A 25,695-nucleotide genomic window follows, 5' to 3' on the forward strand; every position below is an offset into this window, starting at 1 on the left:
GAATATTTATAAGCTCGGAAAACAAGCACAGTTTGTGTAATTGGAGCAGGGATCTACACTGTAGATCAAAAGCTCATTTAAGACACGCTATGACCTTGAATCAAGTTTGAAGGCAATTAAATTGGTTATTTTATTATTTTAAAACATTGCTTAACATTGCACTCATGAGAAAGGTCAATTCAGGTTAAAGGAGCAATAGGTTTTGTTCTCAAACAACACTGACAACAATCTGGCAGTGTTTGTAACCATTTTGACTGGCTCCAGTTCAAAAATGAACAGATTACTCAAATTCAAGTAATTCAAGCATAATTAGTTAGCAAACTCAAATCTTTAGCTGATAGGTCCTGTAACACACAAATTAAGCACTAGCAATTTAATTAAGTACTGCTGAAGGGAAAATGGGGTCTTTTAAGAGGCAAGATGTACGGAAGTCCCAATTTAAATCATGGCAAACAGGAAAAATCTTTAATGTATATAACACACGGAGACAGAGGGATATTCTTTTGTCAGCTTTTAATCTTTCACAAAAGTTAGTTACATTAATATTGAAATATTATTACACATAATTCATAATAGTGTACAATCCAATATTTTAAATGGTCTTCTCATAGTTAACACTGGTGCTGTTAATTTCTTTTGTTGCCCGTTCCTGGCACCTCGAGTGTGCATTCTAAGGACACCTTGTGATGTCTAGCGCTGTTGTAATAGGCAGAGCAACATTCAGTGGAGACACTTTATAAAATGATTACAGAAATTACATTATAAAGAAAATTTGGTCAGTTTATGAGTTGATTGTGGAATATTCTAATAACCTTTCTCACACATGCAATACAGATCAGTGCTGTCGGAGTGGACAGAGATTAAACATCAGTGTAGGTCCACAATGAAACGCCGATGTGCATCTGTTGCCAATGTTAGGGATAAATTCACAAAATATATGGTGCAGACTGAAAGCCAATGCTCCCCCAACTTTTTCCCACTGCCACCCTATTTCAAGGCTTGACAATTGTTGCAATCTCTCTGAAACCTGAGAGCGAGTTGAGGGGTGAGAAGAATTAGGTGGTGGACAGAAGATCTGTGAGAATGAGGTTGGGGCAGAACTACATAACGGCCATTGTGGAGGTGAGTTTGCAATCCCAGTCAGGAAGTCCTGCCTTTGAATGTTCAGATTAGATGGGAAAGAGCTGAAGTTTTACTAACGCAGGTGTATACTTGCAACAACACTTACAAATAGTAAGTATTTCAAAGCTAGAGAATAAATTGACTTTGAGATTCATGACCTTTAGGAAGTTTCACTCAACAGTGAGGGAGGGATGGGTGTTTTGAAGTATTAGTGATATCACATTTAACAGGCAAAGGTCATAAAGTGCTCCTAGCTTCATTAACAGCATGATTACAGCAGAATTTCTTTCAACACATCTGGATTACCCTACTCCAGGTCTGATTTTGTGGGAGGAAAACATCCCTTTTCAAAACTCCCCTTGAATATTGAAAAAAACCAAATCAAAATAACAAAACACTTTGGTTCCCTGCATTAAGTAAAAGAAACTCAAAGGAAAAAAAAAGAAATTAAATAATGCAATGATCTTAGGCACATGATTTCCAGTTTCAGAATGGGTGGACAATTCTTAAAGTATTTACACATATTTCTCACTTGATCATTTGGGGCATGGCATTGGGACGTCAGGACAGTTTTGAACATCAAAAGCAAAGAATCACAATGTCCACACTGCACCCTTGTGGCACCTCATCTCTGACCCTTGTTTTAAAGTCTCAGTGTTCCATCGAAACATTCTGTTTGTTAGATTGTCATAACCTTGGTTTCGAGTGACTGGACCACTGTGGAACAGTGTGCCCATGAGAGAGATTTTTTTTGGAGGTGGTGGGAGGAGGCGGGTGTGCAGTGACAGATTCGGATGTTCAGGAGTAGGAATCTCTAATTATCATCATTGGTGAAAGATGCACAAATCTCAAAATGGTGACCATTCCTGGCAGAGCCAACTCGAGATTCAGCCAACTCTCCTTTCCCTTTGAAACCACCCCAAAATAAGTCATGCTCTCAGCAACAAACCTAAATCCAACTATAACTTAAGCACACATTTTAAAAACAAAGATGATTCAAAACTGCACGATGCATTTAGTTTGGTGGTAATATGGTTCTCACACAATGATGAAAACTGAAGAACAACCTGCTCCTTTTCCAAAGTTGTGTCCCATCAGTGAAGCTGCAACCACTCCAACTGTACTTGGCTAATCACTTTTTTGTTCTTAGTAGATAGGATTTTTATTAAACAGACTTTGTCTTATAATTGGCAAATTGATTGACTTTATAAGAGCTGCTTCACTCATGGCTGTAATGTTGGCTGTACTTATGAAGCAGGAGCTGGACAAACTGAACTAGAGTGACGTTGCTTACTGACTTCACCTCCTTGGTAATACTATTCATTTGAACTAAGAAAACAATCACCACGGCTTATTATAGAAGAGGGAGTGGTGTCGGTGGTTGGTGCTAGGGGTAAAGAGATACCTCTTGTCTAAACATTGGTCCGCAGGTCTATAGTAGTGACTTCCAGACTTTTTCTTTGCATTCGCCTGTAAATGATGCTAAATTCCTTAGATTCCCAACCTTCACCACTTAATGAAAAATTAAAAACCCCAAATGTATTGGTAACCCAAAGATACGCACAGTATTACTGCACTGGTCCTAGCGACAGCAACTTTGGTTCCATGTTTCAGTTGGCAGAGTGTTTCTGTTATAGCCTCCCTGTGAAACCCTCACTGGTGTGTAATGGGAAATGAAGCTGGCTTCCTAAACTGGAGTGATGGCTGTGCTGACTGTACAGTGTAGAAATAAATTACATTTACTCATCACTCAGTCTCTTTTTTAAAAAAATACAGTTATACCATAAAACTTGCTTCTGGAATGTGAAAATTTTGAATGTTTGTTAAAGTGACAAATGGAAAAGTTTCAATAAATGCAATTCAAATAGTTTGGTAGCAAGTGTTAACAAGACACACCTGAATTGTTCAGAAACTTACAGGCGTTCAGAAACAAGGGGAAAGTGTGTTGAGAATGGTGAAGTGTGCATGGAGAGATTATTGGGCACTACTCTGGTTTGGATCACAGGAGAGATAAGTTTGCACTTCCTTCACTCCTATTCTCTGACGATAGGTGCCAAAATGCAGCTGGGGTAAAGGCAGTGGGTTCACTGACACAGCTACTGGGCACTCTGTCTACTGTACCAATACAGTAAAACCACTTCCTCATACCACATCAGGCTCAAATCAATCATCCTTCATTAAACCATGAGCTAGAAATATTGGGAACCTGAATCGTCAGTCCTTTGTTTGAAGTGTACAGGGCAGTAGAGTTTAAAATGTGAGAGAATAACCAATGTGAAAGCCTGTCTCACCCATTTACAAAATAATATGGATACGCTGTGTCTTGCAACACTCTTTTCCCCATTGTTAAGTCATTTAAAAACAAAATCCTGCAGTTTGTTTATAAAGGTTACATTGCTGGATCCTATGTCACTCTAGCTAAATTAATTTGGAGCAATGAATTATGAGCTGAGTTCTCAAACTTCTATGTTGCCACGTAACTGACATTTGACTTTGTGTTGGAGACAGAACAGAATGGAGGCTAATTCCCCCTTGCATCAGATCATGGTGCTTGGACATTCATGAGAAAATAATTTTAGTGCATTCCCAGGATGATAACCTGGAAAGGGATTTGACTTGCATGATTAGAACAAATGTGGAAAGGTGAGCTGAGGAGAAAGGGGTTGAAGGAAGTGGGGAAATGACTTTGAAATAAGGTGGATTTTAACCCTCAAATGTCTGAACCAAGTACAGACAAAATTTATAATACAATGACAAGAGCAGGACTGCTAAAAGCCCTTAGCAATGTATGCAGAGGCCACATTCCCAGGCTCAAATACTAATGCATAACACTAAGCCCCGAAATTCTGCAGGGAACTCGCTACCTCCTATCATTATTTTGCACAATCCCCAAAGAAATGGTATTTATATTTTCCAATGATTCCCGATTAGATCTGACAGCAGAATCCCCATTGAATTCTTGGGCTTTAATGAAGGACACAAACTCTAGCTATAAAATTCCAATATAAAAGGTTACTGAAAGAACAGTGAACACGATATGCAGTTTAAATACAATCCAAACGCACACAATTTTCAGTTTTTCAGTGACCAGCACAAACTGATTAAATTCTTAGAAAGCAAAGCCCTATTATGTTTTCTACCCCCTCTGTTACCATTTCACTAGTTAATGAGAGGGACAACGATGACGTTCATTCTCACTCAAATCGCAGTTCAGGAGTGATCCTGACATTTCCCGTCACCCCACAATCCTTGCTTTGTAGCCCAAATCCCTAAAAGTCTCTCTCAATACTGAAACTCAGTAACCAGCAGTGTGAGTGGCAGTACTGGCGTTAAAGTGATCAGGAACAAAACCTTCAAAGCAGGAGGGATGAGAAGAGATGGACCAGTACTTTCTCGCTAAACAACACCCCAGCCCCCATTTTGAGATGAGGTACTTTGTTTCCCAATCCAAGGCTTGGAATGGAACTTGCCCTTTGTTTTACATGTTGAGGTACTACCCAATGCACACCTCTGGTCTTGAGAATTTTCAGAGAGACATCATAAGTCTAGTGAAGTAAATTCTTAAGATCCTTAAATGGGCAGAATTGAGAACAGGAGACAAATAAATTTTTAAAAAATGTTAGGGTACAGTGAACCACTCAGTTTCAGTCCATAATTTGTTCAATAGTTTGGCCAAGTGTAAAAAGATCTAAAGAACATTAGCTGTTCTCTGATTAAGTTGGTTATCAGAAGATTATCAGAGTTCTATCAAACATGATCACACAAGCTGCAGTATTTCTGACTTCCCATTGTACACATTAACCTCCTAGATAATTCTACTACACCTGGCAGCATTTTAAAAAAATAAATACAAAAACTCGGCATGATCGGAAATATATCATCAGTGTGTTTCTTTCTCTCCATGATTCATTTCAAACCATTTTCCACTCATTTACACTCGCTTTGCAGAATTAGATAAAACAGCTTTCAGTGCTGAAGTCCAGCTTGTTCTTTGCCAGAGATTTCAATCCTTGGCATTTTTAGTGCTTCTTAGGAGGAGGTTCCACCCAAATAATAGGCCAGACACCAAGCAGAAACTGCAAATTTAAAAAAAACAATTAAAACAAGTGGAAATTGCATTGTTATAGCACCATTCACCTCAAACAATGTATAACCAAATGAAGTACTTTTGAATTAGACTGAAAACATTAGACAAATAGTGGCGATCACAGTGGGTCAGGCAGCATCCATGGAGAGAGAACAAGCCAACATATAGAGTCTAGATGACTCTTCATTCACATTAGCTCTGGAGAAGTGAATCCAGACTCGAAATGTTAGGTTGCTCTTTTCTCCACGGGTGCTTTCTGACCTGCTGTGATCTTCAGCATTTGTTGTTTTCAGTACTAATTCCAGTATCTGCAGTCATTTACTCCTATTTTTGAATTATAGTAACCGTAACGTGGAAACTAGAGGTTAATTTGAGCACAATGAGATTCCACCTGGCAATTATCACCTGCTGACACATTGAAATGATACTGGTTGAGTGATAACATTAGTTCAGGACCCTGGGGAGAACGCCCCTGTTGTCTTCAAGAAACCCCCACTGGATTTTTTGAAGTCTACCTGACAGAGGTAGACAAGGCCTGACATCAACACTTCATCCAAAAATCAGCATCTCTGACAATGCAGCATTCCCTCAGTACTGCACTGGAATAATCTACTGTCTAGATTACGTCTGGATGTCTCTCAAGTAGGGCATCAGCATATTGACCAAAAATAAACGGAACAATTCCATTCACCCAAACTCCCTCCTTCAAACTACAGCTTTCTGTGTGAATGCAATGGTGCCTGTTTCCCACTCTGCTTTAAATTACTTTAGGGGATTCTGGGCCTCTCGGATATGGGCTTTTGAAAGAACTGAGAATCAGTAGTTTTGTTCTATTTGTTATTCAATGAGAGATAGCAAAAAAAAAATGATTATAATACCAGGTGTTCCAGCATTCTCAGTGTAAGTGAAGTAGTCCTTTGAAAGCAGGGTACTTGCCAGAGCAGGACTATTTATTCTCAACTCACATTTTTGAGAGAGTGCTTATCCAAATTCAGATGGCTGGAGGAAAGATGGCAGTATTATCGCTAGACTATGAATCCAGAACCTCTGGTACGGTTTTTGCTACCTGGGTTTGAATCAAGGATCTAATGATGACCATGAAACTGTTGCCGATTGTTGGAAAAACCCATCTGGTTCACTCATGTCCTTAAGCTGTCCTTACCCCGTCTGAGCTACATGTGAGTTCTGATCCACAGTAATGTGGTTGACTCTTAAGGTGTGCTCTCGGCAATTAGGGGTGGGCAATAAAATGCTAGCCTGGCCAGCGATGCCCTCATTCCCTGAATGAATAAAAATAAAAACCTAACTCTTTCACTCAAGAGCTATGAGCATTGATTTATGTTAGCTCCCAGTCCATAAATGTCTGGAATATTAAATGCACATCCACGTGCTCAAATCCCTCCCTACCTAAATTAAAACCTTTGTGTTCCTTCTGGTTTTGTGCATTCCTGAGTTTCATGCCTAGACCAAAACTTAGGAACTCCCTCCCTAAAACATTGTACCACCTCTGTCCTCCTTAAGGTGTGCCCTAAAACCGAGCCTTTTTGTAATCAAGCTTAATGTCTTTTCATACAGCTCAATCTCAGATTAATGTGCTAGTGAGGAATCTGGGAAGTTTTGTAATGGTAAGGGTGGTACATAAACACAAATTGTTATTGTTGTTGGACTGATATGGGTTCTGCTCTGTAGTTTAAAAGGTGGCACATTTCAAATCAAGTTCCATCTGGGAAATTGCAGGAATAAACCCATCTTTCTTAATATTAGTGCATCATTCCAAGAATGATCCTTAAACGAGACACCATTTGGGATTGAGCTCCCCAATAAAGATGAATGAATCAGCATCGTAAACATCATCTCTTTTTAAAAATGATGAATTACTTTCGTGTAGAAAACTAAGTGCAATAATGGACTGCAACTAAATATATTTAAATTTCTACATACAACAGAAAATAACCTAAAATTGGAAGTTAAGTTGCAGGCAGCTCGGTTGGATGAATCTGGGTTTATGATCTTAAAGGTACCAGGTTTGAATTTAGATTTATCACCTTCCATGGTGAATAAAATGTGCAAAATCCAGGATTAGAGAGCCTTCGTGCATTGACAGTGGTTGCATGATTGGGACTGCATGTTCATTCACAACGTATTTGTGGTCTGTGCTAGGAAGTATCTATTAGGGGAGTTACAGATACGGCACACAGTGTTAGTGATTACACGCTGCGTTGCTGTCTCTCTAGATAATTCTAATGAACACATACTGGGGTTTAAGAGAGAGTTTGCACATTATTGGTGACTGCATTACAGAGGATGCATTATGGGGAGTGCAAGTATGGAAATGCTAGGGGCTGCAATCTCTGTTTGGCGGTGCTAATGGGTGTACATTAGTGATTGCAGAGACAGTGCAGAGTGCTACTGAGTGCATATTAGGGGTTATAGAGACCAAGGGGAGAGTTAAGCAAATGCTGGGCTTACTGTCTGCTCGAGTTCATCAGTGTAAATGGAGACCAGCACAGCCTTATGCTACCATCAGGACTTCATGTACAGTATTATACCTGTCCAGGAGCAAGGGATGCCAATATTGGGTGCAGCAAACCATTTCTAACAGCACTAACCTCCTTGCTGAGCAAAACAATTCAAAACATGTTTCTGAAAAAAGTGTCCAAGTAAAATACAGCACAGCTCAGAAAAAGATGCTTTGACTGAGACAAATATGGAGTGTCAGATGGAGCTCTCCATTAATGGAACAAATGAACAAGGAATAATTAGAGTAGGCCATTCAGCCATTCAAACCTGCTTCACCATCCAATGAGATTGTGGCAGGTCTGATTTTAACCTCAACTCTATAATCCTGTATATCCCCAATGTCTTTCATCCCCCTGGTAATCAAGAATCTATCCAACTCTGCCTTAAAAATATTTGAAGATTCTGCATCTTCTGCCTTTTGAGGAAATGAATTCCAAAGATTCACAGCCCTCAGAAAAAATAAATTACTTAATCGCTGTCCCTTATCTTGAAACAACGGCTCCTATTTCTAGATTGGCCCACAAGGGGAAACATCCTTTCAACATCCACCCAGTCAAATCGTCTCAGGAGATTTTGTTTCAATTGAGAAGATCTGGGGGTTGATACTGGGAGCAATCCCTGTGCATAAACAGTAACATTCCACGTCAGTGACTTAGTGTCTAAACTGATGAAAAGCCGCAGACTCGAAACATTAAACTTGTTCCTTGTTCCAAAATGCAGCAGGACCAGCATTTGTGTGTTCTGAAGATAGGTCACCAGGCCAGAAACTTTAACTCCGACTTCTCTTCACAGATTTGCTGAGATTTTCCAGCAAGTTTGGTTTCTGTTCCAGCAGTTTTCATCCTCATTTCAGTTTCCCAGCATCTACAGTATCTTGCTTTCAACTTTATCTCAATGAAAGTCATGGAAAGGTTATGAAACAAAATAAAACCCCGCTAAAACAAATATGGCAAACTTTGAGGCAGATTTGCATTATTCCTAAATATGTTACCGCTGCAAACTTGCTGTTGGTGGGCGGGTTGGGGGGGGGGGGGGTGGGGTGGGGTGGGGGGGTGGGGTGGGGGTGGGGTGGGGTGGGGTAGGAGAGAGAGAGGCGGCATTAGTCATCCCTGAAGTTTGACCATGGCAATCTCTGGCAGTTGCTGAACATTTCAACAAGGTATGTTTTTGCACTACTGCCACATTTAATAGTTCAGGCAAACACCATAGATAAGTTGAATGAACCCAAAATGAAAGGAATAAAGGATACACTAATAGGTTAAACATGTGGATAAAGTTTGTGTGGAACGAGACATTGGCATTGACCATCTGGTAAACATGACACTTTTCTAGACATTTTTGATCAAATTTGTCTGTACATGTTATGACATACCTCTTGAGCAGGACAGACTTGAAGCCAGGCCTCCTGGCTCAGAAATTGGGGCACTACCACTGCATCACATGAGCACTATTACATACTATTATTTAGGTTCATAAACAGCCTCTGTATCTCATTGCATTTAAATTAGCAATACCCAAACACCAATTGGCCTTAATTTTCTATTTTACTCTGAATTACTAAAGCTGTTTGTGAATTCTTGTATTTCAGAGATCTCAGAAAAACTGGCAAACAGAATAGAGCAAAAATATTCAGAGTACACAGAAATTTGTATTCTTGTGTTTTAACTTCCACATATTAAAAAAACTCGTGCCTCTAGCCACTAAGATACTAACTCCTGTTGGAATACAAATGGATTGGCATCAGTGGCTCCTGCACGAAAAGGCAAGTAAGGAGTAAGGAATTTATGTAGCCTTGTCCACATCACTTAATACAGGAAAAAATAATAGGCTATCCAGTCTGTTCCACCATTCGACTGGTTAACGTACATTTAAACACAAGAAAGTCTTAACTGAAGGGATTCTGCACAGCATGCTTTAATCAGAGTGCAGCTTGACAAGTCCTGTTGGAACTTTCAGGTAAAGAGCACAAAATTCAGATGTGCAGGTGCAACTACCACCATCAATAAATCTTGAGCACCAAAATATTCAGAAATAATGTGAGCCTGCCTTAAAGTTTGTCGTCATTGTTTTGGTCATTATTTTCTAAGATTGAGCCCTTTTATTAAACTGTCCGTTGTAACATCCCAGCAAATTCCATCAGCTTGACTCCTGGAGAATTGTGAAAGCAAATATTATGAATTATGGTATTACTCCCTAGAATTTAGAAGGATTAAGTTTTCAAGATATTAAGAGGAACAAGTAAGGTAGTGTTAGGAAGGTGTTTTATTAATTCAGAATATAGATCTGCATCTGTATCTTGGACCTTTTGGGAAAAACTACTTTGCAAAGCAAAGAAAACTGCTACAGGGAAAAAAAAAGCATTTGCAGAATACATGCTGTTCTATTGAGCAATCAAGTCTACAAAACTTTCAGACAGACCACAGACCCGGATTGTGGTCACATAAAACTATTGGATTTGAAAACATATGGTCAGAGAAATATCTTGCCTGGGGAAATAACCTTTGTCCTCTCTCATTTTCTCCAAAAACCTAATCATCAGAAAGACATTGAAGATCTCTGGAAGACCTAAGCATCACCTCATTTTAAAGGAGGATTTTAAATCGATACCACTGTATCCAGAAAAGCGAGTTCAGTGATCCATAATTGATCCAAGAGACAATGCCAACTTTGGCTCCAGACCAACATTTGTATGATGGTAGATAATTCTTATTCCTGAATTTAACTGTTACTTGGTCAAAGGACTTTTATGCTAAAGGTCTGCATGTTTCTATATTACTTTATGCTGGGTGTTTTTTTTTGAGCAGTATACCTATCTACACAAGTTAAATCTTTTGTTAATATCCTTTGCAACTTTGCTTGAACACATTTTGTTTGCAGTAAACTGGCTCTTTATCGTTTTTGCAAGGTTTGTGAAGGTTTGTAGCTCAGGTTGAGGTTTAGGGTGTAGGTTTGCTTGCTGAGCTGTAGGTTTGATATCCAGACGTTTCATTACCTGGCTAGGTAACATCATCAGTGATGACCTCCAAGTGAAGCTGTTGTCTCCTGCTTTCTATTTATATGTTTGTCCTGGATGGGGTTCCTGGGGTTTATAGTGATGTCATTTCCTGTTCGTTTTCTGAGGGGTTGATAGATGGCATCCAGATTTATGCGTTTGTTTATGGCGTTGTGGTTGGAGTGCCAGGCCTCTAGGAATTCTCTGGCATGTCTTTGCTTAGCCTGTCCCAGGATAGATGTGTCGTCCCAGTTGAAATGGTGCTTTTTTTCCCTCCGTGTGTAGGGCTACATGGGAGAGAGGGTCGTGTTGTTTTGTGGCTAGCTGGTGTTCGTGTATCCTGGCGGCTAACTCTCTTCCTGTTTGTCCTAGGTAGTGTTAGAATCAGTGCACAGATTCCTCAAGAACAAACCACGACAAGCAGACCAAACACAGCCAGAAACCCTAATCACCTTACCATACATCAAAGAAGTTTCACAGAAATGACAGCCAGACTACTAAGACCCCTTGGAATCCTAGTAGCACACAAACCCACCAACACTCTCAAACAAAAACTAAAACTTAAAAGACCCAGTACAACCCACGGACAAAACCAACGTCGTCTACAAAATTCCATGAAAAGACTGCCACAAACACAAACTCTGCACTTCCCCTGGCTAATCCACTTAGCCTGACTGCACATCCTTGGACACAATGGGCAATTTTGGCATGGCCAATCCACCTAGCCCGCACATCTTTGGACTGTGGGAGGAGGCAGAGCATCCTGAGGATACCCTTGCAGATATTGTGTGTGTGTTTGTGTGTGTGTGTGTGTGTGTGTGTGTGTGTGTGTGTGTGTGTGTGTGTGTGTGGGTGTTGGGGGGGGGGGGGGGCGGAGACTGGGTGGGCTCCACACGGACAGTTGCTGAAGGCTGGAGTTGCACCTAGTCCATGATGCTGTGAGGCAGCAGTGCTGGCTACTGAGCCACCATGCTGCCCCTCTGACCTCTAAAATCTGATTGTAATTGCCCCAACATTAGTGGGTGCATCTTCAGTTGCCTAAGACCTAAGCTCTGTACTACTTTCTCTATCCTCCTTCATATCTGGAATTTGCTTTCCACCTTTGAAGATTCTTCTTTGGCCAAGCTTTTGATTCTCAGACCTAAATATTTCCATATGTGCTTTGCTGAAGTATTTGATTTATAGTATTCCAGTGAAGTACATTTATATTTTCAATCTAATAAAACATACCACGTTGCTGGAAGTAGCAGTTATTGTTACTTGGGTATTACTAGTGGTGTCTAAAGACACAAGTGAAGCATTTTATATAAGCCATATTATATTTGTCAACTATGTAAAGCATATTTAGCGTTAAAGCATATTATATGCAAACCATGTTGAATTTCAAATCTCATTGACATCTCTGATTATACAAACCTATCAAATATGCAACTCATTGGATTTTGATTAATAAAACCTGTACCTTAAAAATTTTAAATTGGTTGAAGAGTCATAGAGCACGGAAATAGACCCTTCAGTCCAACTTGTCCACGCCAACCAAGTTTCCTAAACGGCATGGTGGCTCAGTGGTTAGCACTGACACCTCACAGCGCCAGGAAGCCGGATTCAATTCCTGCCTCTGGCAACTGTCTGTGTGGAGTTTGCACATTCTCCTTGGGTCTGTGTGGGTTTCCTCCGGGTGCTCAGTTTCATCCCACAGTCCAAAGATGGGCGGGTTGGGTGAATTGGCCATGCTAGATTGCCCATAGTGTTCAGAGATGTGTAGGTTAGGTACATTAGTCTGAGGTAAGTATAGAGTAGGGGAGTGGGTCACTCTCTGGAGTGTTGGGCCAGGTGGCCTGTTTCCACGCTAGGGATTCAATGATTCTAAACTAGTCCCACTTGCTTACATCTAGCCCATCTCCTGCTAAATGTTTCCTATACATGTATCTCCAAATATCTTTTAGATGTTGTACATTTACTACTTCCTCTAGCAGTATATTCCACATCCTAACCACCCTCTGTGTGAAAGTTGCCCCTCAGGTCACTTTTTAAATCTTACTCCTCTCACCCGAAAAATATGCCCTCTAGTTTTCAACTTCCCTATCCTAGGTGAAATACTTTTGCTATTCACCTCATCCATGCCCCTCATGATTTCATACACCTTTATAAGGTCACCCCTCAACTTCTTACATTCCAGTGAAAAGTCCCAGCCTCGAGGTCCAGGCCAAAAAAAAAGTCATCTATCATAAAGAAAGTTTGAGGTAAAGGTGCCTCATTGCTTGAAGAAACTATACTGGTCTGATAGTACAACCCTCTTAATATATTTGTTTGAATATTCAATTTTCTTTTCCTTAAGGTATGTTTGAAGATTGTGTCTAAATTTAGAGGAGAATTGTGTGATAAATATCTATTCTTGGCACGTACTCTATGGTATAGTACTCATACAGTAATCTAGAACTGATATTTTTTAAAAAATCATAAGTATTGTAACATTATAGTCAAATGTGTAGTTTGTCAAGGATCCCAGAACAGATAACACCGTGGGGCGGCACAATGACTCAGTGGTTAGCACTGCTGCCTCACAGAACCAGAGACCCATGTTCAATTCCCACCTCGGGTGACTGACTGTGTGGAGTTTGCACATTCTCCTTGTGTCTGCGTGGGTTTCCTCCATGTGCTCCGGTTTCCTCCCCACGGTCCAAAGATGTGCAGGTCAGGTGAATTGGCCACAGTGTTAGGTGCATTAGTCTGGAGGAATGGATCTGGGTGGGTTACTCTTCGGAGGGCGGTGTGGACTTGTTGGGCCGAAGGGCCTGTTTCCATACTGTAAATAATCTAATCTAATCAGACCCTCCTGGGAGACTGATAGTGAAGGTAAGAGTGCACAGGATGCAATAAAATTTGGCTAAACTGATTCAGAATTGGCTGCGTGGTAGAAAGCAGAGGGTGATGGTTGAGAGGTGATTTTCTGACTGGAAGCCTGTGCCCAGTGGGGTTCTGCAGAAATTAGTGTTAGGGCCCTTGCAATTTGTGGCAAAGATAAATGATTGAGACTTGAATATAGCAAAGTTCACAGATGACATAAAACTGGTGGGTGGTAATTCATGAGGAGGATAAACTTGGATTACAGGAAGATGTATATGGACTGATAAATGGAATGGAAATCAATCCAGATAAGTGACAGATTATGCACTTCGGGGAGATAAACAAGGCAAGGGAATACATGATGAATGGTAGCACCCTCTACAATGTTAAACCTGAGATCACAGCTATCTGATGAAGGAGCAGCACTCCAAAAACTAATACTTCCAAATAAACCTGTTGGACTATAACCTAGTATTGTGGGATTTTTAACTTCGTCCAGCCCAGTCCAAAACCTCCACATCAAATCTAAGATTGACAGAGTTTTTGCTAACTTCAGGTTTCAAGTGATATAGAGTAAATGTCAGTGCAAGGGTTTAAGGCACAGAGCAATTAAATGACGTACTCCGTGCCCAATAAAAAAGATGGAGACACTTGGAAGGAGCAAACAGGCATGCAGACTACTGGGCTAATGGTAAGATTCTTGGGAGTGTAGATGAGTGGAGAGATCTCTGTGTCCATTGTACATAGATCCTTGAAAATTGCCACCCAGGTTGATAGCGTTGTTAAGAAGGCATACTGTGTGTTAGCTTTTATTGACAGAGGGATTGAGTTTCAGAGTCATGAGGTCATGTTGCAGTCGTACAAAACTCTGGTGCAGCCACACTTGGAATATCGAGTACAGTTCTGGCCGCCACATTATAGAAAGGATGTGGAAGCTTTGGAAAGGGTTCAGAGAAGATTTAGTAGGATGTTGCCTGGTATGGAGGGGAGGTCTTATGAGGAAAGGCTGAGGGAGTTGAGAGATGATTTAATTGAGACATGTAAGATAATTAGAGGGTTAGATAGGGTGGACAGTGACAGCCTTTTTGCTCGGATAGTGATGGCTAGCACGAGGGGACATAGCTTTAAATTGAGGGGAAGATAGATATAGGATAGATGTCAGAGGTAGTTTCTTTACTCAGTATAGGAGCGTGGAACACCCTACCTACAACAGTAATAGACTCGCCAAATTTAAGAGCATTTAAATGGTAATTGGATAAACATATGGATGAAAATGGAACAGTGCAGGTTAAATGGGCTTCAGATTGGTTTCACAGGGGTTGGTGCAACATCGAGGGCTGAAGGGCCTGTGCTACGCTGTAATGTTCTATTTGTATCTTTATGTGTAGAGAAACCATTCTTCCTGTTTCATTACATTATGACCTTATCTTACAAAAAACCTCAACTTTAACTTATAACCACCAATATACACATGAACAGTTTTGGCTTACCTTCACTTTAGGTCTGTATTTCAAATATAGAGTTCTCGTATACATACTGAAAATAAAAAGTAATTTTGATCAGAATTAACGTTACATGATTATCAGCTGATATCTGTGACAATTACATCACGGTACAATTGCACTGGTCATTATTCTGCTTGGTTGGTCTTGGCAAGGTCTTTAGATTGCAATACCGTCTAACCCAAACCAGTTTAAGTGGTTAAATATTCACATTCGTGTGCACCACGGCTATGAAGAAATACAAGTTGCAAAACAAGTATCCGAATCTCCAACTTCCATTTATTCCTCTTTTGAAATCCTGGCATGCAGGGACATTGTTCCATGGCTAGGAATGGCACAGGAGTAGGCCAATCAGCCCATCAAGATTGCTCTGCTATTCAATGTAATTGTGGCTGATTGAATACTTCCATATCTTCCACTTGCCCTCTACATCCTCAAACAACAATGCCAATCAGAAATCTATCAACCAATCTCTACTTTGAACATATGTAAAACTGAGCATCCATAACCCTCTGTGGAAAAGAATTCCAAAGGTTCGCAACCCTCGGAGTAAAAACATTTCTCCAGACCTACGTGACATTCTCCTTTTTTAAAACAAAACGATGGCCCCTGGTTTTAGCCTCTCTGATCAGGTCAGTTGTATTTTGCGCAATCTATGTCACTGCACGTTCTGGCACTCTCCAGGTCATCAGGATAATGCATTTATAGGTATTTAAACATCGGATGAATCCAAAATTCATCTGTTGAATGAGACACCAAACTGGGGTCCCATCTGCCTTCTCAGATGGATGTCAAATATTATATGGCATCTGCTTTGAAGACAACCAGTGGAAATCTTGTGTGTTCAGGTTAATATTTATCTGCAATCTACGACAGCAAAGAAAAAAACTATTCTGATCATTCTCAGAGTGCTGTTGTGGGAGGTTACTCTCCCTCAAATTGGTTGCTTATCTCCCACATTACAAAATAACAACAGTACTTAATAAAGCACTTTGAGATATTCAGGGGCTGAGAGACATGATTGATGAATACAAGCATTTTTTAAATATGGTGATATTCCATTTGGGATGGGCCACAGATGTTGATCTTGCCAGCTACGCCTATATCCCATGAACAAATAACAAAAAAAAACCAAAAATCTACTGGTGTTTCATCTCATTGAAATTGTTGAGAAATTGGTGGAGCACAATAGCCATGCCTGCCCATACATGTGCAGAACAGTCACTGTGTTTGAACAACATTATCTATCAATCATATTGCTCACATTTTAATTTCAGACTCGTACAGTAGGGGTGCTTTGCGTGATTAAAGTCAAATTTAACAACTGCTTTTCCCAACCTCAAAATGCTTAACAGAAAATATGATACGTAGCGTAGTCACGGTTGTCAAGTGTGGTACATGGGTTCACAAGTTACATTCACTGAAATTCAATTGTTAATAATTATTAAGGTGGTATGACCCTCCACCAGCATTTAAAAAATTATTCCTCCACCAACTTTGACACAGAAAAGCAACAGAGCTGCGCAGAGAGTTGAAAAGAGCTGCAAAGGACACAGACATAGCAGAAAAGTAAATGAAACAAGGTTAAAGACAAAACCACTGCCATGAATTGCAATCAAGGATGTTGCTTTATAATCGGAGAGCTGAAAACAATTCTCCAATCATCTCCTCCCCAGGATGGCAGCAAAACATGGATAAACTTGTGCCATGAACTCAAAACGGTTCCACCCCTTCTCAGCCTCATCGTTTTCTCTACACTTGTGTTCTTGCCCCTAGATTACACCCACAAGTTCAATACAGCATTTGCAACTAGCAAAATAAAATTTGTCAGAATGACAAGCCAATTCCAGCCTGAATGCATTTAAAACATAACCCCATTTAATTAGTACACATTCCTTTTCATTTTTCTGAGATTCTCACAGTCTAAATCTGACCCTGCGCATGACTCCGAGGTCACAGTCTGGCATTTTGACTCCAACCATTTCTTTGCTATGTGCCCCCTGATCCCTGCCTTTGACAGACTGTTTTATAAACATTGTTAAAAAATGAATTTATTCTGGCCTCTTGTTCCAAAGTCAGGCATGCAGAATGAATTAATAAGCGTATTTCACTTGGCATTAGCAAACATATAAGCCAAATGCGCAGCAGCGTAACTATCAACAGCAAGAGAATATCAGTCATCCTGTAACACCTCTGTACCCAGAATCAATAAAAGTAACGTTCCCATCTCCTACATCACTGTGCTCCATCTCAAATCACCCATTAAAGAAATAAGAATCCAAATTTATAACATACCTTTTGCAACCTCAAAATATCCCAGTGTTCCTTCAATAGTGCCATGGGATATTTTTCTTTAAACTTAATGGCCTTCATCTGAAAGCCAGCGCAGCTGACAGCACAGAACTCCCTCCGTACTGCATTGAAATGTCAGCCTTGATTACAGTAAGTTTAAAATCCAATCTTCTGAAGAGGAGGTGAGAGTGTGTTACCACTTAATTATAGTCGACATCTTTATCAAGACTGGCTACTTCATAAATGCATTTCTGAATTTTAAAAAAATCGAATCAATGACATATTTCTGTAGCGTTTGATATCCCACCTCAGCAGAGGAGCATTTAGCTTAACTTTAAGGTTTCCAACTGAGTCCCTCTCCGGGCGTGTTGAATGTCTCTAGTTCTCTTGGGGTGGAGTGAGTGAATTTTTTGTTTTCTAATTTCTAACCTGTTGATAAAATTTCTAACATTTGGTGTTCTCTGTGCCCATGTTAAGTAGGTCTTTTCATGGCAGCATTTCATTATTTTGTGAACTGCTTGAATTTTCAACCGCAAACATTCATTGCTAGTTTTGACTTACAATTGAAAGAGAACGAACAAAACAGAAGCTGAGAAATAAAATTCAAGCCAGCATTGGAAGCCATGTCTCAACTGGTTACATCCTTACAGTACAGTTACAACATTGGCATCTACCCACCTATATGGAAACTGCCCAAATATGTCCCATACACAAAACGCAGGACAAATCCAACCTGGCCAATTACCATCCTGTCAATCTACTCACAATCATCAGTAAAGTGATGGATGGTGTCATCGACAGAGCTATCAAGCAGCACCTGCTCAGTGCTGCCCGGTTGTGTTCTGTCAGTCAGCTCCTGACTTCACTATAGCCTTGGTTCTAAATGGACAAAACAGCTGAATTCCAGAGGTGAGGTGACAGTGTCAGCCCTTGACATCAAGCTGCATTCAACCAAGTGTGGCATCATAGAAACCTAGCAAAATTGGAATCAATGGAACTGGAATCAGGGGCAAACTTTGTTGGATGCAGCCATACCTGGCACATAAGATAGTTGTGCTTCGTGGAGGCCAGTCATCTCAGCTCCAGGACATTTCTGCAGGAGTTCTACAGGATAGCATCTGAGGTGACCTGTTTCGTTCATGACCTTCCCTCTGTCATAAGAGAGGATATTCACCAATGATTGCATAATGTGCAACACCATTTGCAATTCCTCAGATACTGAAGCAATTCATTTGCAAATGCAAGAAGATCTGGAAACTATCCAGGCTTAGGCTGACAAATGGGAAGTAACATTCATTTCATACAAATGCCAGGCAATGACTGTTATCAGTAAGAGTCAATCTAACCATCACCGCCCCTTGACATTTAATGGTGTCATCATCACCGAATCTCTCTGTATCAATACCTGGGGGTTATCATCACCCATAAACTGATCTTGCTATATAAATACAGCAGCAACATGTGCAGGTCAGATGCTAGGCATAGTGGAGTAAGTAGTCTCCTGACTCCCAAAAGCCTGTTACAAGGCACAAGTCAGGAGTGTGATGAAATACTCCCAATTTGCCTGGATAAGTGCAGCTCCAATTACACTCCAGAAGCTTTGTACTTGCCAGCACAAAGCTTCACATCCATCAGCATCCACTCCCCCCACCACTGATGTTCAGTAGCAGTATGGTGTACCATCTACAAAATCCACTGCAGAAATTCACCAAGCCTCTTTGCAAGTCATCTTTCAGATCCATGACCACTTGCATCGAGAAGGGCAAGGGCTGTTGATGCATGGGAACACCACAACCTGCAAGATCCCTCCAAGCCACTCAACATCCTGACTTGGAAATATATCGCCATCCCTTCATTGTCACTGGGTCAAAATCCTGGAATTCCCTTGCCAAGGACATTGAGAGTCAACCCACAGCAGATGGACTGCAGCGGTTCAAGGCAGCTCGCTACCATCTTCTCAAGGGTATATGAATAGGAAGAGTTTAGAGGGATAGGGACTAAATGCTGGCAAATGGAACAAGGTCAGATTGAGAAGTCTGGTTGGCATGGAAGAGTTGGACAGGAAGGGCCTGTCTCCATACTGTATAATTCTATGACTCTATAACTAGGGACGGGCAATATATGCTTACCCAGCCAGTGATGCGCCCATCCCACAAGTGAAAAATCCTTGCTTTATCAAGAATCAGTATTAATTGTAAAGGTATCCTTGAAATGTGGCAATAGGGTTTCACCTTATATCAAAGCATTAAAAAGGAAAGTTTGTAGAGAAGAGTAGTTAGTTAGTTAGAGCAGGTCAGTTACAAGTCTTTGAGACAAAGTCATAAAGAGACCTAAAGCAATTGGATTTATTTTCATTGGAGAAATACAGCAATTAGAGGAGATGGATTACAGAGTTTACAAAACAATTAAAGCTTTAAAAAGGGCTGATATAAACAAGCTTTAGAACGTGGATAATGTATTTGCTTTCCCATCCTGTGCTCAAAGTTCATTAAGCTTCTTGAACAGAGAGAGATTAGATTTTTTCTTCTGTAAGCAAATAGCTAAAATGGAATAAACATTCAGAGACAATGGTCAGCTTTTTAAAATACCATTGAGTAGGCACCTGGAGATTGTTCTTAAGATGTAGGCCATCTGACTGGACCAGCTTCTATTGCCTCTCCATAACTGCCTGGAAGAGGTGAGATGGGCTGTCTCTGTAAATAGCTGCAGTTCCCGGGCTATAAGTACATGTTTTATTCTTCCAAGAAAGGCAAGCAAAAGAGCTTGATGTTTCTTAAAAGTAAGAAATTCAACAGGTGGTGTTGTGGGAAGAATACTCACTATTTGATGTAGGATTAAACAGAATTGACAGGCTGGCCTTTCCTGAATTAATTATTCTTCTTCTCAGTTAAAAACTACACCCGATTGACAAGGGTAAATGGTTATGACATAATCTTTAACTGCGTCTCATGCTTATATATACATTCATTTCAAAACCGAGAAACTGGTTACTTTCTCTCTTCATCTGTGCTTTTAAGCAGAGTTTGAAGCGCTACTGCTTTTAAGTCAGCTTATTTCTGAAGTATTGAGGTACATTTATCGCAAGTTTACAGATGCGCATTTCAAACTCAAAAATCCTCAAAACAATAGAACCTTTAGGAACAGGAAGGGAAACTAGGCAGAAGACCATCCCTTTTTGATAGGTCTATACTCTTTCCTGTGCATATTCGTGTCTAACTCACCCTTTAGCCAACAGTCGCTGCTCATTTTGTTCTCTTTGGCTACTCTTTCTAAGTTATCATCTTTAGAATGCAAAGTTCCGGCTACATGTTTCACTTACTCCTAAATGTTTCACCTTGACAAAGTACTTTTTGCTTGTTGATGTAATGAATGCATAGATAACAAAGAATCCACACAAATACTTAACAGGCACTTTACCATCTTAGTTGCACCCACACAGTGTGGTAGTAGGAACAAAATCCAGACTTTAAAGCCACTGTGCTCTACCTCTTGGGTGAATCAACAAATAGAAATCTGTATTTTCATAGGAGAAAGGAGCCAAAACATTGCTTTAAAATCATTTTGCATCTTTAAGAGAGACAGCGAGCCAAGTATATTGACATAAAGCCTACCTGAAAAGAATGTGTAAATAGGAGCCGAGGCCTGTTAGAATATGCCACCAAGCATGAAACTGAGTCACGGCACCTAGAATTTGGAATGGTAACTTTTGCCGGATATCCCTAAAGATAAAAAAAGATACGAATTACACTTCAAAACCTGTCCAAAGATGTATATTACCATTATTAGCAATTTCAATGTCAAAGTTAGCAACTTACTTGGGGCAGTTCCATGGATGTCAGTGGTTCTTTCATCAAGTAGCCCATTATGGTTGCCCATGAGTTACAATAACAGATTCAGCTTTTTGGCCAAGGCAATCTGTGTCCTCACCCAACATCCACACACACACATTCCAGCAATTATCAAGCAAGTTGGATATTGGAACAGCGAGTAAAATTTCAAAATTTGGTGATGATACAAAACACTGAATCGATTGTAATGAGATATCAAGAGGCTTCCAGAATGGATAGACAAGTGACATGTGTGAGTTTAACACAGGTGTTGCATTTAGGCAGAAGGAAATACACAAATTGGCACAGACACAATGTATCACATGGCTTTCGTTTTGCTGTAATAATTCTATGATTGTAGACTTCATTGTTTAACTGTTAAACAGCATGCAAGAACCGAGGGATCTGGTCGTCAGAACATGCATGTGCAATTATTGTAGGAGGGGTTGGGTGTTGTGAATAGTTGGCAAAACAGAGGGATCTTGGGCTGCATAAGTAGAGATATTGGGTACAAAAACAAGTTAATCAAAAACTTTTATAAAGGTCTACAACTGGAGTATTGCATTCAGCTTGGCCACCACATTTTAGGAAGCACACTTCTTGGTGGGGTGAAAGGGAGGTCCAATCAAATACTTCCAGAGATGAGGCATTTTAGACACAAGGGTAGATGGAAGTTGGGATTGCTCTCATTACCACAAAGAAAACTGAGGGGAGATTTTATAGAATTATGCAAGATGATGGTTTCTTTTTCTACTTGATGTAAGAAAGCTTGTCCTATCATTAGTGTACAAGAACTAGGGTCACAGATTAAATGCTTTTGGGGCAAGAGATGCAGATGGGTGCACGGGAAGGAAGAAATTGGATATAAAATTAGCTTAAAGTTAGCACACAGATGATAATGGTATCGGGTTACTTTTCAGACTGGAGGGTGATAACCAGAGGTGTGCCACAAGGATCAGCGCTGGGTCTACTGCTTTTCGTAGTTTATATAAATGATTTGGATATGAATATAGGATATGTGGCTAGAATGTTGCAGATGACACCAAAATTGGTGATGTAGTGGACTATGAAGAAGATTTATCTCAGAGTACAACTGGACCTTGTTCAGATGGGACAATGGACAGGAAGTAACAGATAGAGTTTAATTTAGCTAAGTATTTTAATAAGGCAAAGCAGGGTAGGACTTAGACAGTTAATGGTAGGTCCCAGGGAGTGTTGCCAAATAAAAAGACCGAGGGGTGCAGGTGCATAATATCTTGAAAGTGGAGTTGCAGGTAGATAGGTTGGTGAAGAAGACGCTTGGGATATTTACCTTTATAGGTCAGAGCACTGGATATAGGAGTTGGAATGTTATTTTGCAGCTGTACAGGACACTGGTGAGGCCACTTTTAGAATACTGTGTACAACTCTAGTCACCCTTCTTTAGAAAGGATGTTGTTAAACCTGAGAGGGTGCAGAAAAAATTTATAAGGATGTTCACAGAACTGGAGTGTTTGAGTTGTAGGGAGAGGCTGAACAGGTTGGGGCATTTTTCACTAGAGCTTCAGAGGTGACTTCCGAGGTTTACAAAATCATGAGGGACATGGACAGTGTGGTCTTTTTTCTCGGGTGGGAGAGTCCAAAACTAGAGTGGATGAGTTTAAGATGAAAGGGGAAAGATTTGAAAAGGGACCTAAGGGGCAACTGCATCCACACAGAGAGTGGTGTGTATATGGAATGAGATGCCAGAGGAAGTGGTGGGGGCTGTTACAAATACAACATTTAAAAGGCATCTGGATGGCTATATGAAGGGTTTAGAGGCATATGAGTTGGACCAAAGGGCTTGTTTCCATGCTGTATGATTCTAAAAGACAGAGTGTAGACATAACAGATAACTTTTAAAATAAGAATGATGATGAATGATTTCAAAAGGAAATTGGGTGGGCCACCGAGGAAATTAAATTTGCAGAGCCACAGGAATGCAGCATCACAATGGGACTGACTAAATTGTCCTACAGAGAACTGGCACAAACTCAGTGGGATATAAAAGTCTCCTTAGATATGTATCTGACTCCATAGAAATCAACAGATTCCTTCACTTGAGGGTACTGAAGCCAATTCCACCTGCAGTTCCCCTTAGACTACACTGACTAAGGGGAGGTAATGGTGCAGTGGTTATGTCACTGGATTGTATCAGGCAAATCTTCTGACAAAGTGAACCTAAATTCCATCACAGTAGATGGCGAAATCTGAAATCAATTTTACAAACTGGAAATATAAAGCTAGCATTATAGTAACCAAGTCAACTGTCATAAATACCCCTTTGGTTCACTAATATCCTTTATGGAAGAAAAATCTGTCATCCCTAACTTGCCTGGATAATGTGTATCCAGTCATAGAGCAATGTGGTTGAGAATTGATGGTCCTCTGAGCAATTAGGGACAAAACAAAAAAATGCCCATGTGAAACGAACAAATAAAGTTTAGCCTAAATCTTTCTGGTACATATGACCAGTTACCAGAACAAAAAAAAGATGTCAAATCTTTGGAACAATTAATTTCTCAAAGCAAAGAATCTTTGCGCAATGAAGTTAACGCTTTATCATGTCCCCTTCTAATTTTCCATCTCTATTCTGTTAACTTTAACTCTTCCAGTAGTTGAAAGGACCATCTTTAGGGAAGGATGAACATCTGGTGCATTTCCAATATTCACTGATGTTTGAAAAATTGCCCATGAGTAGATCACATTCCTTATAAGGCCCGAATGTATAATAACCCCTTGGGTGAAGCACTCCCAACTGATCTCAGCCCAAACTGATGCTGGAGGACAAGGAGGGAGAAAGTTGCTGAGAAAGGTCTAAACATTTCAAGAAAAATTCATAGATTATATTCGGGATTACATATCATAGAAACTTAGCACAAAAAGTGGCCATTTGCCTCATCTTATTTGTGTCAGTTCTTTAGATAGAGAAGACCAATCAGCTCTACTTCTTTGCCTGTTCCTAATGGATATACTTTTTTTAAACCTCTCTTCTTAATCATATCTTTCGAGAAATTTCCCATCAACAATTCAGCCAATATGTTACTCCTCATCATAAATGAGAGAGAGAAAACCTCAAATCTACTGCCCCAGGTCACTTTCCTAATTACTGTAAATGACTGTCATTACTTTTAATAATAAAAGTAAAAAGAGCAGGAGAAGACCTATGGTTATAGCTGATGTTGGGATTCAACTCCACATTATTCCATTCTCAATCACGGATGGTCCATTTTCTATTCCAGTGTTAAGAATGTTCAATATATTCAATAAAAAATTGAGGAGACTGTGGTGGAAGGGTAATATCACTGGACTCATAATCCAATCACCCAGGCTTTTGCGCGAGGTCACTGGCTCAAATCCAGCATGGAAGTTGGAGGATTTTAAATTCAGTTAATAAATCAGGAATATGACATGAGACTCCATAATGATGACCACAATAATTATAAGCTCCTATCTGGTGTTCAATAATGCCCTCAGGAAAGGAAATCTGGTTTGGCCTGTTTGTAACTCCAAACACTCAGTAATGCAGTTGACTCTAAAATAGCCAGTAAGTCACTCAGTTCAAGGACAATTAGGGATAGGCAACAAATGCTGCCCTTGCCAGTACCATCTACAACCCACAAATGAACAAAATTTAGTGATGATACATCCACCATCCCCTCAAATAGAGGATTTCAAAGATTCACAACCCTTTGAGTGAAGGGATTTCTCACCTTAGTCCGAACTGATTGGTCCTTTGTGTAAAATAGTGCCCCTGGTTCTCGAATGATCTAGCCAGGGAATCTTGAACGTTTCAACGAGAGCTTATAAACACATTTTGTAGAATCCCTACAGTGTGGAAACAGGCCCTTTGGCCCAACAAGTCCACACCAACCCTCCGAAAAGTAACCTACCCAGACGTATTCCCCTACCCTCTTACTCTACATTTCCCCTGACTAACATACCTAACCTAAACATCCCTGAACACTATGGGCAATTTAGCTTGGCCAAATCACCTAACCTGCAATCTTTAGACTGTGGGAGGAAACCGGAACACCTGGACAAAATCCACGCAGACACGAGGAGAATGTGCAAACTCCACACAGACAGTCGCCTGAGGCTGCAATCAAACTGGGGTCACTGGTGCTGTGAGGCAGCAGTGCTAACCACTGAGCCACCGTGCCACCCAAGAGCTCTTTATAGATGAACCTGACTCCAGTTACCAAGCCAGCAATGTTCACTGTACTGACTCCAATGCAAGTATATCCTTCCTTTTCAATTACCAAATTTATACCCCTCAGCCAGAGGGTGGTGAATCTGTGGAACTGGTGTGTATCTAAGACAGGGAGAGATAGACTCTTGATTAGTAAGCAAATCAAAGGTTACAGGAGCAGGAGAATAGGGTTGAGAAATATAACAGCCATGATCGAATGGTGAAACAGATCTAATGAGCTGAATGACCTAATTCTGATCCTATATTTTACAGTTTTACACATAATACTTCAGGTG

At 40.3% G+C, this 25,695-nt stretch overlaps 1 protein-coding gene across 1 annotated transcript in view; it reads right to left on the bottom strand.

The window, feature by feature from the left end:
• Nucleotides 1–510: 510 nt before the first annotated feature.
• The window catches only part of acer3 (alkaline ceramidase 3), a 186,604-nt gene continuing 161,419 nt past the window's right edge, over nt 511–25,695 (bottom strand). Inside the window, exons 9-11 of the mRNA XM_060826306.1 lie at nt 20,974–21,081; nt 15,059–15,104; nt 511–5,198 (exon numbers count right to left, since the gene is read on the bottom strand). Coding sequence (XP_060682289.1) covers nt 5,142–5,198; nt 15,059–15,104; nt 20,974–21,081 — 211 coding nt within the window. The 3' untranslated portion in view covers nt 511–5,141. The remainder of the gene's footprint in view (nt 5,199–15,058; nt 15,105–20,973; nt 21,082–25,695) is intronic.

The sequence above is a fragment of the Hemiscyllium ocellatum genome, chromosome 6, assembly GCF_020745735.1.
Source record: "Hemiscyllium ocellatum isolate sHemOce1 chromosome 6, sHemOce1.pat.X.cur, whole genome shotgun sequence".
In the NCBI taxonomy this organism is placed as follows: domain Eukaryota; kingdom Metazoa; phylum Chordata; class Chondrichthyes; order Orectolobiformes; family Hemiscylliidae; genus Hemiscyllium; species Hemiscyllium ocellatum.